Source organism: Periplaneta americana, chromosome 5 (genome assembly GCF_040183065.1).
Source record: "Periplaneta americana isolate PAMFEO1 chromosome 5, P.americana_PAMFEO1_priV1, whole genome shotgun sequence".
In the NCBI taxonomy this organism is placed as follows: Eukaryota; Metazoa; Arthropoda; class Insecta; order Blattodea; family Blattidae; genus Periplaneta; species Periplaneta americana.
The window spans coordinates 191,354,682-191,371,384 of NC_091121.1; the positions used below are offsets into that span (position 1 = coordinate 191,354,682).

General features: G+C 35.7%; 1 protein-coding gene across 1 annotated transcript; it reads right to left on the reverse strand.

Moving 5' to 3' along the window:
- Positions 1 to 8,709: 8,709 nt before the first annotated feature.
- On the reverse strand, positions 8,710 to 16,276 carry LOC138700457 (insulin receptor substrate 4-like). Its single transcript, XM_069827069.1, has 3 exons — positions 16,189 to 16,276; positions 13,581 to 13,757; positions 8,710 to 9,230 (listed from the first exon to the last, which is right to left on the reverse strand). The coding sequence occupies exons 1-3, from the start codon at positions 16,274 to 16,276 to the stop codon at positions 8,710 to 8,712; spliced, it is 786 nt and encodes a 261-aa protein (XP_069683170.1).
- Positions 16,277 to 16,703: the final 427 nt, after the last annotated feature.

Here is a 16,703-nt window from a genome sequence, read left to right on the forward strand (position 1 = left end):
AATATATCAATATATGACAATTTCATCACTATAGAATTTTGTTATTCTAGATTTAATTCGTAATTCAGTAAATACAAAAATATTCTTTGTTTTTAACTTCCATGATAAATTGTCTAGCTTTCAATAATCAGGTAATCTTGTTGTATTTTAATTTTTATTGCAATTGTAATTGTAAATGTAATGTTAATTGTAATTTTATTCTTCATATTATAGTTGTAATCCCCTGGTAGAGGGGCAGAGAAGGCCTGATGGCCTTCTCTACCAGGTTAAATAAATAAATACTAAATAAATTGATCTGACAGCTATTGGCTTTTAAATAATTTAAAACAGAAATGACGTCGAAAATTGTAATTATTGTTTGACCCTCTAGTCTTTCAATAGAAGAGTGAAAAGTTGATGCTTTGTTGTGTCGAAAGTACAGCCATGCCTTTGATTGAGGATTTTCAAAGAATGATTTGGTGATAAAAGGAAATTTATTTTGAGATTCAAAATATGATTTCAGAGAAACAAATGGCCAATATAGAATATCCACCAGTCACTAAACGAATATTGCACATCTTTATCACGGTATTTTCCTAGTACCCGGTACTCGTTACATAGACCACTCTTACACTAAACCTGGAGTAATTTAAGCTTATTAATCAAATAAATGATTCTACTTACTCTTTTTTATATGCTCACCTGTATGTAATTTCTATTTTATACATATTTCATTGTTATTTTCCATCCGAAGATCATTAAGAACGATGAATATTACTTAATATCTCCTATCTTTCTTCAAATAGTGTTTGTATGCCATGTTAAATTTCATTTGAAGGGTACACGGGAATAACGATCAAGGTCCATTTTAGAAAGTTTCGAGAAAAACGAATTTTAAAGTTCAAGCACTTAATACTTTGTTATGTGTGTATTTAATAGAAATTGACGTAGTGGAATGTCAGAACGATGATTTCTTATTACTAGCTAGACCACATGATAGTACTTCCTTTCCACTATAAGATAGTATTATTAACTCAATTTCGATTTTTGATGGACCTTGATCGTTTTTCCCGTGTACCCTTCATTTGTTTTCATAAGTTAACAATGATGCACATTGGGAGCAACATATAAGAAATTATTTTCCTACACAATCCACATATATTCACGTAGTTTCGAAACGATTAATCGAAGATGGTTTGCTTATTGTTTATTACCCGTACATTTGTATGTAATTTCTATTACATACGTTTTTTCTATCCCATTATCATTAAGAATGGTGAATATAATTCATGCTTGTTTCCTGTATTTCCTAAAATAATGTTATGTGGCAAGTTAGTTTTTATTTGTCGTTATTTACGTAAAAATGATGCGCCAAAAATAATAATTTCGTACACACTCCACATCCTGTATATTCACATTTGTTTTTCAGTGATTTATTAAAGAATGTAGGCCCTACCAGTACCTTCAACTCAAACGTGATGGACCGATTAATTATTATAAATTAATTGCATGAAGGTTTGGGGACCAAGTCCCCAAGAGAGGTTTTTAGGGGGCTCCGCCCCCTAAAGCAAGAAAGAACACTTCATAAAATATAAGTCGTACCTTCAACCCAAAGGTGATGGACCGGTTAATTACTATAAATTAATTGCACGAAGATTTGGGGACTAAGTCCCCAACAGGGGTTTTTAGGGGGCGGAGCCCCCTAAAGCAAGAAAGAACACATTATAAAATATAAGTCGTACCTTCAATCCAAAGGTGATGGACCGGTTTATTAGGCTACTATAAATTAATTGTATGAGGGTTTGGGGACTAAGTCCCCAACAGGGGTTTTAGGGGGCGGAGCCCCATAAAACAAGAAAGAACACTTCATAAAATATAAGTCGTACCTTCAAATCAAAGGTGATGGACCGGTTAATTACTATAAATTAATTGTACGAAGATTTAGGGACTAAGTTCCCAATAGGGGTTTTTAGGGGGCGGAGCCCCCTAAAGCAAGAAAGAACACATTATAAAATATAAGTCGTACTTTCAATCCAAAGGTGATGGACCGGTTTATTAGGCTACTATAAATTAATTGTATGAGGGTTTGGGGACTAAGTCCCCAACAGGGGTTTTAGGGGCGGAGCCCCCTAAAACAAGAAAGAACACTTCATAAAATATAAGTCGTACCTTCAACCCAAAGATGATGGACCGGTTAATTACTATAAATTAATTGCACGAAGATTTGGGGACTAAGTCCCCAACAGGGCTTTTTAGGGGGCGGAGCCCCCTAAAACAAGAAAGAACACATTATAAAATATAAGTCGTACCTTCAATCCAATGGTGATGGACCGGTTTATTAGGGTACTATAAATTAATTGTATGAGGGTTTGGGGACTATGTCCCCAACAGGGGTTTTTAGGGGGCGGAGTCTCCTAAAACAAGAAATAACACATTATAAAATATAGCCTAACTCGTACCTTCAAACCAAAGATGACGGATCGGTTAATTACTATAAATTAATTGCATGAAGGTTTGGGGGCCAAGTCCCCAACAGGTGCGGAGCAAGAAAGAACACGTCATAAAATATAACTCGTACCTTCAAATCAAAGCTGATGGATGGATTAATCATTATAAATTACATTAACACAGATATAGGTAACTACATGAGGGTTTGGGGGCGAATCCCCCCACAGGGATTTTTAGGGGACAGAGGCCCCTAAAGCAAACAAAAAACACATTGTAAAATACAAGCCATATCTTCAAACATTTTGTTTGTCACCACTACTTTCACTGTAAATGATTTTCGTGTCAATAAAATCTTTCAGGCTACACTATTTCTTCTACTTCATTTGCTGTCATACCGACTTTCCCTAGTCCTGGATAGACCAGTGAAATATCTTCCAAAAATGGAAGGAACATTGTTGGTGCCGAATGATTTCCTTTTTTGTATCGATAGATGAATTCGGACAGGTAAAGAAAACCATGATAGTGAGGACGACCATGTTTTCCCACAGTTTCCTTTACAGATCTCCACATTCTTTCAACGTTTTGTGTGTGTATACTGCGGTCTTCTGCATTCACAAATTCTAGACTGTGATTCACAGTAGAGTGCTGGAAATTGTGTTCACTTATTTCTTTGTAAGCCTTCCACTGGTCGCTCATAATTCTCGTGCCTGGTTTTATCCACTTTATAATCAGGGGTAACAGGGTTGCGGTGTCTCTCTTTTCAACGTTAACTATAAAACAGTCTTTGGTATTCCTGTCAATTCCTCCGAAAACCCATATTTGTTCCCTTTCAGGAAGCAGAAGACGCCCGTGGTTATACTTTCGAGTTCGAATATGACTCTCGTCGATTTCCACAATGTGTCCAGTTCCACCAATTTTGTTTGAGTTATTACTGATATATATATATATATATATATATATATATATATATATATATATATATATAACAAATTTCGCGGCAGAAAGTATACCAGTCGACAACGGTGTTTTTATTAACTTCTGCCTCCATAGCACATTGTTCAATGGTAGTTTTAGCTAGAAAATTGTAAACAATACATAGACTCTGCCACAGCCATATCTTGGAACTTTCAAAGAAAGTATTTGCTCTTGGAGAGACACTGTATTTACATATATTACACCTCAATCGATGTGGGCAATATGTCTTGTCACGATCAGATATCCACACAAGGCTTCGTTCACCGTTGCACCTTACACAATTCTTTGAATCCTTATTCGGGATTAAATTGTGATCTATACAAAATTGCAGAGATTTATTTTCGTCGGATGTTTCCAACGTAAGTTTTCTGTTGTTAAAAATCACAAGTTCTGTCATTTTTACGTTTCGGAAGTTCAGAAATGACCATTTGCTTATAAAAGTTGAATGTCGCTCGTAAGAGTGACAGTGACGTGACAAGAATATATAATTCCTTAAAATTGGTTAATTTATAATTATTTCTTTTTTTGAACACACTTATTTCATCATTTTTTGATTCAAGGAATATTCTGGAAGTATTTTTTTACATTTTTAATGCCAATAAAGTAATATGTTGTACGTAGCAAGATCGATTATTCAATTGATAGGATATTTAATGAGGTTGTCATGACTGAGATATCTATTGTCAATTGCTTTTATTTGTCAGGAGACCTTGACTGACGGGTATATAAGGACTGGCGCTCTTAGGCGTGGAGGTCGGGGTTTGGGATGGCTCACAAGCAACAAGTTATACTAAACTAGTGGCTTGTACAGCAAATGCTGCTGCAAACTAAGTTCGTTAGACGTTCAAATAAAAATTTTTCAGATTTATTTTCAATGAAGAATACTTGTCTTTTTGATAGTTATTTGCTTCCATAATAATAAAACATACTCCCTCTGAATGGATTTTTTTAGGCCAAATACTTTTTCTTGGACCTATCCAACTTCGGCTTTTGAGTTTCAACGCGAAAACGCAAGTATCAATGTCAGGACGATAGCAGTAGCTATTTCAGGTCATTGTGGATTGTAGGCAAAAGTTAAAAAAATGTCAGGTTTGCTAAGCTTTCGAACAATAGCATTTTCGTATAGCTGCTGCATGTAGAACTTGAAATGTAGAGCGTAAAATCATTTTATCCTATCCTACTAAGAGATCTTGCTGAAATGATCTGGAGACCAGAAAATTTTGTAGGTCTCTTATTTTATCAGTAAGTAATACCTTTTGCTCTTTCCTTAGGAAATGTAATTTTTGCGCTCTCTCGAGCCAATACTGAAGACAATGACACATAACAATATCTACACTACACCGCCATTAAGTATATGAAAAAGACCCAACCCCACTGGGTTAATAAATATAAAAATATTTGATTTTTAATAACAATATTATTATCTTACTTAAGTTTTGTAGTTTTATATATATAGCAGCCACTCAGTAAATTATAGAAATGAAGATCTAAATTAAGATATTCTCTACATTTACTTACATAACCACAAAACGTTTCACTTTCATGTCATCAATATAGCATCAATATTATGTACAATTAATGAAAAATAGATGCATCATGATATTAACTACCGGTATAATAAAATTTAATTTCTAATGGTAATAATGTCATCAAACCACCTCAAGTTTCGTAGATTTGAATATCCAATACACAGCTGTACTCAGAAAATTATACACTGCAGAATCAGTTTTTAATAACAAATTGAATTGAGCTCTAAATATGTCGGCAATCCTGCAGGTCATGGCCTTCGTGTAATAGCCTATTGTTTATTGTAGTGTGTGTTTTGTTCTGAAATTCAATCAAGTCGGCCGTGATTCAATAACATTAGTTCTCAAAACTGACAACAGATAGATTTTGGAAAATAGGAAAATTATGTAGGAAAATTGACATTTCACTGAAAACTACTACTTTTCCGAAAAACTTTGGGTTCCAAGCTTCAAAATGAGGGGCCATTTATTAAAATCCGTTCAGCCGTTTTCCCGTAATTTCCATTACCAGTTCAAATTATATATATAGATATGTTAAACATAAAAACGACCTATGTAACGAGTACCGGGTACTAGGAAATTACCTTTATCACTGCCAATGTGGCGCTATAAAGCAATTTTCAATACTTTTATCACAACCACAACACATTTAAATTCTTATTGTACTATATGTATATAGAATTATTACTACATTAACACATTTAATATATCATAAAACATACACTGGGCGAATTAAATGTCATTGTTATGAAATTCGCCATATTTCCTTTCTCGAATTACGATCCACTTCCACTAAATGACTACTGACACGAGAAGCAGGGTCGACAATACATGCAAACGAAATTATACTAAATGAGAGTAATGTTACTACAGGTGTGTAGTATTATGTGACAAGTTAGGTTAAATTAGGTGTGTATTGTGTGACAGGTTAGGTTAGGTTTGGTTAGGTGAGTAGTATTATGAGAGAGGTTAGCTTAGGTTTGATTAGGTGTGTAGTATTATTACTATGTTGGCGACACTGAAAGTATTTGGGACTAAGAGGGATGAAATTACAGGAGAATGGAGAAAGTTACATAACGCAGAACTGCACGTATTGTATTCTTTACCTGACATAAGAATTAGGAACATTAAATCCAGTTGTTTGAGATGGGCAGGGCATGTGGCACGTATGGGCGAATCCAGAAATGCATATAGAGTGTTAGTTGGGAGGCTGGAGGGAAAAAGACTTTCGGGAGACTGGATTAATTTTGCTCAGGACAGGGACTGATGGCGGGCTTATGTGAGGGCGGCAATGAACCTCCTGGTTCCTTAAAAACCACAGGTAAATAAGTAAGTATGAGATTGGGAAGTTTTTCCGTTTTTTGAATGCGTCATTATAATGTTAAATAAATGTACTGTAGTAAATTTATTTGTAACATTGTTATTTTGCAATTCGTTACAAATCCCTGATCTAGTATGCAATTATTTTTACATTAGTGTATAGAACAGACGAATTTTCTCCAAGTTGCTTAAGTTAGGTTAGAATACACACACAAAAGTTCGAAGATGCTTCTTAGGTTTACTGACGTAATTTTATTTTACCATTCATGGTCTTAATCAAGAGTTTAGGAGTTCTGATAATCACTATGCAGATTATTAGTCACATAAAAATAAGAGTAACATTGCAAGTTGAGGAACCATTAGGAAAGTATGGCTATGTTCATAAATAGATACACATTGAAGTTATTTTACAGGTTCTATTCTTCTCCATCACATAACTTTCGTTGTTTCCTTCTTGAATCGATCACGGATAGACAACTTGGGGGAGGTAACGTATTTGTAGTTGGAAATGTTTCCACGAAAGAGATGTTGATATTCTTCATCCATTGTTGATTCTTCATTATTTCTTTTTCCCACTGTCAACAGAAACATAATTATCATTTGCACCTTCATTAATAGGGACCGGATTTCTATGTAGGCTAATTGCATATTATATTCCTTTCAACCTAACCTTATATAAATAACAAATCTTTGCAAATCTTGTAATTACCATTAATATATTAAAATTTGATACTACATATTTTTACATATTTACCCCACATTACATATTATGGCTTGTTATTACATAAATCTACAGAATAATCTCTGTAATATTGACAATTAATATTTGCGGAGAAATTAATAAATCTATAATATTCTCATAGCTGCAGAGCATATGTCTGTACAGATTACTGTGCACTTAACTGCGGAATCCTGGCCAAACAAGTCATTCAACTGAGTGCGCTCCTAGTATAATGGCAGTTGACACTGGACATATACGTCAACATATAAGCCTAACTTGGAATCAGGCCACAAAGGTTAACATTGAAGGAGGAGTTTCGGTCCGGTGCGGTGGATTGAATTCGGCGTAGCTCAGTGGTCAGAGTGCTTGGTACGTAGAACCAAGGACCCGGGTTCGATCCCCGGCGCCGGAGCGAATTTTTCTCCTCAAATATTAATTTTATAGGAAGTATAAACAATTTTTTTTCATTTATATTGAAGATTAATGCAGTCTGTATGCAGTTCTAGATACTGAATAGTCGTAGTGATTACCATCTCTTCGCAAGTTGGTATTGCAGTGTGTAAATGCTTGTTTCAAAACCCGAGTATCGTAATTAGAAAGGTATTTATGAGTGAATTTGTTGGGACCGGGCCATTGTATTATAGAAAAAGAATTTACCTGGCCGCGATCTCTTAAAGCAGCCGTGGCGAAAATGTGACTCACGAGCACATTGTGGCTCGCAATGATACCTATGCGTTTCCTACCTCCCACAACCCCCACCCTCTCCCTCACTGGAGTCAAACTCGGTTCCATTTGTATTTGTCTCTGATCTGCGAGTGGCGTATCGTCGCAATGTCTCTCTTGAAACCATATACCTCTACAAAAACGAAAGTTTCAAGTGGGATGGGAGGACTCATTTTTTTGCTGCCAATATGGTGAGAATATTAAATGTATGATTTGTTCACAAGTATTACGAGGAAAACTGTTGTATAACATAAAACGGCATTATACTACATGTGGCTCATGAAACATTAAAAGGTTGAGTATTATTATTATTATTATTATTATTATTATTATTATTATTATTATGATCATCATCATCACCATAATCATCATCACCTCTGTACGTTGATCTTTTTTCAGCAGATGTACGAATAATGCGGTTAGATCTTCAATTTAAAGTCACAGATTTACAGTGTGATGTTAAATGAAAGCTAGATGTAAAAACTTAACAAATGTTGAACTTTACAAATCTTTGCCAAAAAATAAATATTTGAAAATTCGTTCTTTCGCTTGCTCTTTTGAAGCCATGTTCGCTACAACTTACATTTGTGAAAAATTATTTTCAACAATGAAAATAGTATAAACCAAATTTAGATCAACACTGACAAATACCTTCGTGATCAACTACGACTGGCAGTAAGTGACATAATTCCTGATTTTGAAACTCTGTCGCAGAGACATTCTGAAGACAATTCATTTTAGGTTGTGATAATGTGTCCTATGTTTTATTGTTCATTTCTTTCTTCGTTACACGTACTAAACATTAGTTTGTAGCCTTGTACTGTATAAAATTATATTTAAGTGCTTGACGTAAGGAAAATGAAAATCCGTTAATAAGTCAGACAGTTGCTTAACTTCTCCTTCGGGTGTCCGCCTCCCTCCATAGGTGCTATGCACGTTGCAGGTTACACAGTGACTCGGCGCACGATAGCATTTTCGCCACCGCTGGTCTAGGCTAGACTATATTTGAACCGGTACTTACTTGTAGCTGTAGCTGGTGCTCGTTGAATAGCTGTAAGCCCCGCCGCCTCTACCGCCACCGCAGGTATTGCAGACAGGTCTGGGTGGTGGTGGTGGTGCCGGTCTGTGGCAGGGGTCGCAGTATGATTGTTGTGGTGGTGGCGGCGGTGGTGGTGGTGGTGGTGGTGCTGGTGCTGGTGCAGGTCTATTACAGGGATCGCAGTAGGGCTGCGAAGCTGGTCTGTATACCATAGGCCGTTGCTGTACAACATAATACGTTGGCTGAGGTGTATAACAAGTTGTGCAACCTCCTCCCCCGTAGCTACCTCCTCTGTAACCACCTCCTCCACAGCCGCCTCCTCCACAACCGCCTCCTCCTCCAGAACCACCCCCTCCTCCACCTCCACCTCCTCCACCTATCAGTTTACCAAGCACACTTTGTACCACACCTTTCAGTTTTTTTGGTTGTCTCTTAATTCGACGATGGCCGATAGATGTCGCATTTTCCCCATCATTGTTGAATAGAACTCCGTCATAACCTGTAATTAAAAGAAAAAAAAACTTTTCAAATTGAATGGTACTGTCAGAATTTTTTTAGTGGGTTATTTTACGACGCTGTATCAACATCTAGGTTATTTAGCGTCTGAATGAAATGAAGGTGATAATCCCAGTGAAATGAGTCCGGGGTCCAGCACCGAAAGTTACCCAACATTTGCTCGTATTGGGTTGAGGGAAAATCCTGGAAAAAACCTGAAACCAGGTAACTTGCCCCGACCGGGATTCGAACCCGGGCCACATGGTTTCGCAGCCAGACGCGCTAACCGTTACTCCACAGGTGTGGACCAGTCAGAAAATGATATTTGTTTTGAAACTACAGGATTATCTTTTGGCATAAAAACAAAGCCATTCCAACATACATGTTAAAAATGCCGACAGATAATAAATGCGAAATATGCGTCAACAACTGCTGTGAAACCATATAATGCGTAGGAACAAAAATGTACATGCACAGCTTGCAAAAAATACAAAATGCATTATGGAAGACATTTCTCAGTATAGCTTAAGATTAAGGTAAAGGTAAATTACGAGCACTTGCTATGATACTTTGCTTAGGAAGTATAGGGACATCATTTTATTTTTACTAACATTTTTAATATTAACCTGTCTATATCTTTGGATTAAAGGTCTAGAACCGGAAACACCGCTTGCTCCCCCTTCCAAGACTGGAGTTCGATGATACTGGCGTAAAATACAAAACACTTTACTAGGCATAGGAGGGAAGAAAAGTAGTTCATCCATTTATGTAAACTAGGAAATATCGCGATTCTGAGTTTGATAATTTTCATTAGGTTTTTGTTTAATCAAAATACAGTACTGTATTAACAATGAGTGTTTTTACTCACGAATTGAGCTATCCATTGGACTTATTAATTGTGCAGTGTATATTGTACTGTTACAGCACATTAGCATACAATATAGAGAATGAAGTTCAATTGAAAAATAATCATAATATGGATATTTAAACACATTTTTTAAAACGGTGGCCGTTCATTTCGATACAGGCTTCAGTTCTAATGTGCATATTATCGCACTATAGAATAGGTCTACTGTACCTAATTCCAATTACCAGTTTCGTCCTTCGTACTAGTAACTCATGTTGAAATAATTCTGTACCTACTCTATAAAAGAGTACCTTACGTACTGTAAATTCAATCTTCACTTCTGCCCAATCCGAAAAGATAAAATTACTCAGACATGCTATCTACTGTCCTTCCAAGTGGTTATGTCGCAGGGTCGTAGAAAGGGAGGACATTACGTGACAGTTAATTACTTAACGAGGCCCTTTTATTTAAGTTATTTTTAACAGTTGTATAATATTACGTAGACGTCCAATTCCTAACAGAAATTAATGTTTTCAGAAAAGAGATAAGACAGCCTAGCTACTAGACTTTACAGAGGGACGAACAGAAGCAGGTGGGGGAAACCGGGATGCGACGTAGGCAAGCGGACGACAGTACCTGTGCGAAAATATGATTCAATATTGAAAGCTCTTTCGTCACTGGAAAACGCGAACATATTTCTGGAACGTACTATACTCACTAACTCAGTACTGCATACGCGGCCTTGGTTCTGTGTGGAGAACGGTTGGAAGTTTACTAATAGAAGGGATGGGAGTGAAGTACATTGAAACACTCAGGTGCAATAAAAATTGAAGTAAAAATAAAATGGTGTCCCTGTATAATTTTTAAACAAGGAGGCTCAGATGAAGATGTAAATGCAAGAATTAAGAAAGCAAAAGCTGCCTTCTCACAACTAGCAAATTTCTAGAAATGCAAACAAATCTCTTCAACAATCAAAATAAGGATTTTTAATACGAATGTAAAATATATTCTGCTATATGGATGTGAAACTTGGAAAGAAACATAATACAATTAAAATGAAGTTACAAGTATTCATGGATAGATATCTGAGGCTCATAATGGGAATATGGTGGCCTAAGACCATCTCAAATAAAAATCTCCTTAAAATTACTGATCAGCAAGAAATATAGAAAGAGATCAAGTATAGGAAGTGAAGATGGATTGGGCATGTGTTGCGGGGAAAAGAGGGTAATATCGCTAGGACAGCTTTTGAATGGAATCCACATGGGGCAAACAGGAAAGTTGGTAGGCCTAGAGTCGGCTGGAGTAACACCACAGTCTACTATATACAGTCGCGAAGCTTGAGGTGATTTTTTGCAAATCTCGTGATAAAGCGCTCCAAGCGGTTAGCAACTAGAAACAATAGACTGTCCACGGTCGACTTTGGACTGTGTCGTATTTCCATCGAGTGCTAGCTCGTTGCGTATTTCACATTGATGCTTGTGAAATGTTCGTTATTCGTTATAATGAAAATGTTAATGGCTAAAATACAATAATTGGAATAATAATATTTTACTAGAGACGTAGAAAAATTAAGTTTGTTTTAATGAAATTTATTGATCACGTTTTATTTTCAATTCTGGTGGGATTATTATTGCTTAGGCCTACTTTTTTTTTTCAAAGGATATGTTTTTAATTATAGCTGTTAATTTTGTTGTTATTTTTATTGGTTACTTTACTAGAGACGTAGAAAAAGTCTGTTACAATAAAATTTATTGATCACGTTTTTATTTCCAATTCTGGTGTGATTATTATTGCTTAACCTCATCCCACTTTGTTAACTACGTAAGCCTACACTACAAGTACCGGTACACGTAAGTTACTCAATTAATTCATATTTCCATTATTATTGTTGTAAAGGGAAATGAAAATTAATATTTATTGGTTTCATAATTAATTATCGCTATAATCTTGAATGAGTGAAGCGATTATAGTAAATTTCAGTTCGTTTTGCAGAAACAAAAATAATATTAACCTATTTCTTGCAGGTATCTTCGAATTTTTGGTGGAATTTAATATACTTCATTAAAATAACAAATTAACTTTATGCATTTAATATTTCAATAATGGAAGGAAGGTGTTAATTTTTCCAAAAGAACACGACAACGAAAGTGTAACATATTTTGTCGTCTGCTAGGAGAGAGATCTGCAATGATGAGGCGATAGTAGCGATCCTAGTGGTGGGCAACTACCCATGTTTGCATTTTTACTACATATTGAGCTTCGCGACTGTATATAGTAGACTGTGGTAACACCGTTAGAAGAGAAGCAGAACAACTTGGATGGTGTTGGAATGAAGTCAAAGCTATGGCTAAAAATAGAGTAAGATGGCGTGTTTTCACAAGGGCCCTATGCTTCCCGGAGGAGTGAAAGGACTTTACTACTACTGCTACGATACTTATGTTGAATACCTATATTTTCGGCCGTAGAATAATTTTAGGCTACTCTCCGTGGTATGGAGTACACAACGTATCTTTGTTCAACTGTGCTGTATGTATGATGGTTCTTAGTAAAACCTACATATTTAGGATAATGGTTTTTCAGAAAAATAGTAGTTTTCAGTGAAATGTCAATTTTTCAACATAATTTTCCTATTTTCCAAAATCCATCTGTCGTCAGTTTTGAGAACTAGCTAATTGCATTACAGAATAAAACAAAACACACACTACTGTAAACAATATTACACGAAGGCCATGATCTGCAAGAATGCTGACATATTTAGTGCTCAAATTAAATTGGTTATTAAAAACTAAACTTACTAAAAATAATTTACAGGTTCGATTCTGTGGTGTGTAATTTTCTGAGTACAGCTGTGTATTGGATATTAAAAACTACAAAACTTGATGTGCTTTGATGACATTATTACTATTAGAAATGAAATATTATTGTAGTTAATGCCATGATGTGACTATTTTTCATTAATTATACACATTAAATATTAATGCTATATTTATGATTTGAGAGTGAAATGTTTTGAGGTTATATGAGTAGATGTAGAGAATAACTTAAATTAGATTTTGATTTCTATATTTTACTGAGTGGCGGCTATATAGTATATGTTACTGAAAGCTATAAAACTTACGTAAGATAATAATATTATTTAAAATCAAATATTTTTATAGCTATTAATCAAGTGGGGTTGGGTCTTTTTCATATATTTAATGGCGGTGTGGTGTAGGTATTTATATGCGTGGTTCTCTTCAGTATTGGCTCGAGAGAGAGAGTATCTTTCAATATTATGGAAGCAAATAACTTTCAGAATGTCTGGTATTCATTGAAAATAAATCTGAAAAATGTTTATTTGAAAGTCTAATGAACTTAGTTTGCAGCATTTGCTGCATAATCCGCTAGTGTAAATAGGATTCGAACTCAAAACTATGTTTTCTACAGAATGCAAACAAAATTACCGCAGACATGACCAATTATAATCACAGACTCCTGTAAGCATAATAATAATTATTGTAATACCTTTACTTCCACTGTGCTGGTTGCTTATAGGTGGTCCGAGCACTTCTGTTAAAGGACTGTTACTGATTTTCCTCGAAGTCATTTCATCTACCAGCTGGAAAGCGTTGTCTGCCGTCGAATCATTGTTTCGCTCTTCCTGGATTGTAGTTATCAAGTCTATCAATCCCAAGTGCGCTCCTGTAAAACAAAATAAATTAATGATGAAGGATGAGTGGAACAGAGAAAAATTCTCTCCAGCACCGGGATTTGAACCCGGATTTTCAGCTCTACGTGCTGACTCTCTATTTTCTAAGCCATACCGGATTCCCACCCCGATGTCGAATCGAATCCTCTCAGTTTAAGTTCCACCTCTTGGATTCCTTCTAGCGGCCTACCCTCATGCACTGCGTCACAGATGTATGACAGTGGCACAATGTCCACACATGTGAAGAGGTGCACTCGTTATGAGTGACTAAGTGGCCGGGATCCGACGGAATAAGCGCCGTCTTAAATCACTAAGTGATTATTTTTCGCATATCATATATTATTACGATGTACCGAAGTACGTATGATATTTCCGTGCATAAATTCTGCTTCATCATGTGATGAAGGATGAGTGGAACGGAGAAAAATAATTTTCCTTATGCTAGGTGAAGAATACAAATATTTTCACTTGGTAAAAAAGAAAGAGAATTCAATATCCAATACAATGGCCAACACCTTCCTAGGACTTATGAATCCAAATATCTTGGAGTTATTTTCGATAGTAAGTTAATATGGAGCAACCATTTGAAATACATTTCTGAAAAAGCTCGTAAAAGATTCTCCCTTCTGAAAAGACTAGCAGGAAAGAAATGGGGATGCTCTAGGAATACTTTGAACACTACATACAAAATGTTTATACAGCCAGTGCTGACATACTGCGGAGAAATTTTAATTACTTCACCTTTCATAAACGACATAGAATATGTTCAAAACCAAGCTCTCAGACTCATTACTGGTGGAATCAAAACAATGCCAATAGATTCTATGAGATTCCTCACTAATATTAACAGCATCAAAATGACAATAGAAGAAAAAGCACTGATTCAATATGAAAAACTTATTAGATTACCAGGAAACAATTGGCATTCATACAGTCCTCTCTGTAGATTGAAAACTCAAAAAACTTTCATATCCATTGTTCAAGAATTAAAACAGAAAATCAATATCCCGAATTTAAAAGAAAACCTACAAATTAAACCAAACACTTTAACTCTATTAAATATGGAATATAGGTAATCTAAATTTAACAGAAGAAATACTGAAATCAGAAGTAAACACTGAAATACTAAAACAATTGTCTTTAGAGACAATTAATATTAGATACCCTCCACAAAACTGGCTTCATTTATACACTGACGGATCCTTGATCTCCAGAGAACAAGGTGCCGGTGCAGGTGTTGCGTGCTGTCTCTTCTCACTTTATAGATCTCTTGGATATGGAACAAGTTTTGATGGAGAAATCACTGCAATAAGTGAAAGTCTCAGGAATCTTCTATGCCACATCAATAAATTTAAAAATGCAGTTATATTGTCAGACTCCAAAGGAGCTATTCTATCAATCATCTCTAAACACACGCCTTCATCTCAAACAGCAGAAATAACTAAAATGCTCTCTCAATTAATATCACTCAATAAAAGAATTGTATTCCAATGTATACCATCCCATTGTGGAATCCTGGGAAACGAGAATGCGGATGCTTTAGCAAAGAAGGGCAGCACTGCTACTTACAGACCTGTTACTAAATCTATGTAAAAGATTTATTAAATCTACATACTTAGACTTCAACAAACAAAATTTGATAACACAATCCCATGGGAAAAAATGGAACTCTCTGCATCAAAATCCACAGTTAATTCCCGATTTACCACGAAAATCGTCTGTAGCTGCATTTAGATTGGCAACAGGCCATGATTGTTTGGCCAAACATCTGCATAGAATTGGAATATATCAGTCTCCTAATTGCCCATTGTGCAACTCAAACCAAGAAATGGATTCGGAACACCTCAAAATCTGTGCTTCAGTGGCTGGTCATGATAATATCTTTGAAAAATATTGGAGTGCAAGAGGTCAAATGACTTTATTGTCAAACGCCTGGCATTAGAAAACAACAACAACAACAATGCGTGCAGTTCTGCGTTGTGTAACTTTCTCCATTCTCCTGTAACTTCATCCCTCTTAGCCCCAAATATTTTCCTAAGCACCTTATTCTCAAACACCCTTAACCTCTGTTCCTTTCTCGAAGTGAGAGTCAAAATTTCACAACCATACAGAACAACCGGTAATATAACTGTTTTATAAATTCTAACTTTCAGCTTTTTTGATAGCAGACTGTATGACGAAAACTTCTCAACAAAATAATAATAGGCATTTCCCATATTTATTCTGAGTTTAATTTCCTTTCGAGTGTCATTTCGTAAGAAACTGTTTTTTATGGTGATGGGTTATTAGCCCATCGCCTAACCACCATACTGGTGGTTCACCCTTATCGGCTGTCCGCGACTGCTTATTCAATATTAAAAAAATAAATGGGTAATGTAAATAAATTTAATAATATATGTAATTAAGGAAAATAGTTTCACTTACTTTTCTCCTGTTGGTTTTCAGTAGTGTGTGTCGCTATAGACAGCCCTGTTAGCAGGAGTAGCATCCTCAGTGTTTGAGGTTTGAACATGTTCGCGTCTTCTTCGGCAATGAATCCTTGCACGTGACAATCCTCTTGAAATTAGGGTTTCTAGTAAGCAATTTATAATTTCTTCTCCATCTTGTTGCTAAACGTCGGCTGAACACGGATAAAATAATGTGATTGCAGGTAAATGGAATTTTCTTCATACCTACAATTTATCGTAATTGACGGTACCCAAATGTGTCTAACTTGTTTCTGACAATGAGATGTTTTCTGAGAACAATTCTTACGGCCTCTTACGTCAAAGTTCTTGTTAATTATTAAAACCTGTGTTGACATCTTTGCTAAGTATTCTGTTTCAGCATCACCGGAAATAAATATTTGTGTTTATTTTGCGTCACTACTGAAATTATGGCTTGTAATAGGGTTTTCCTTAAGGGGTTAGGTACTACTAAGATTTATTTCAAATCATCCG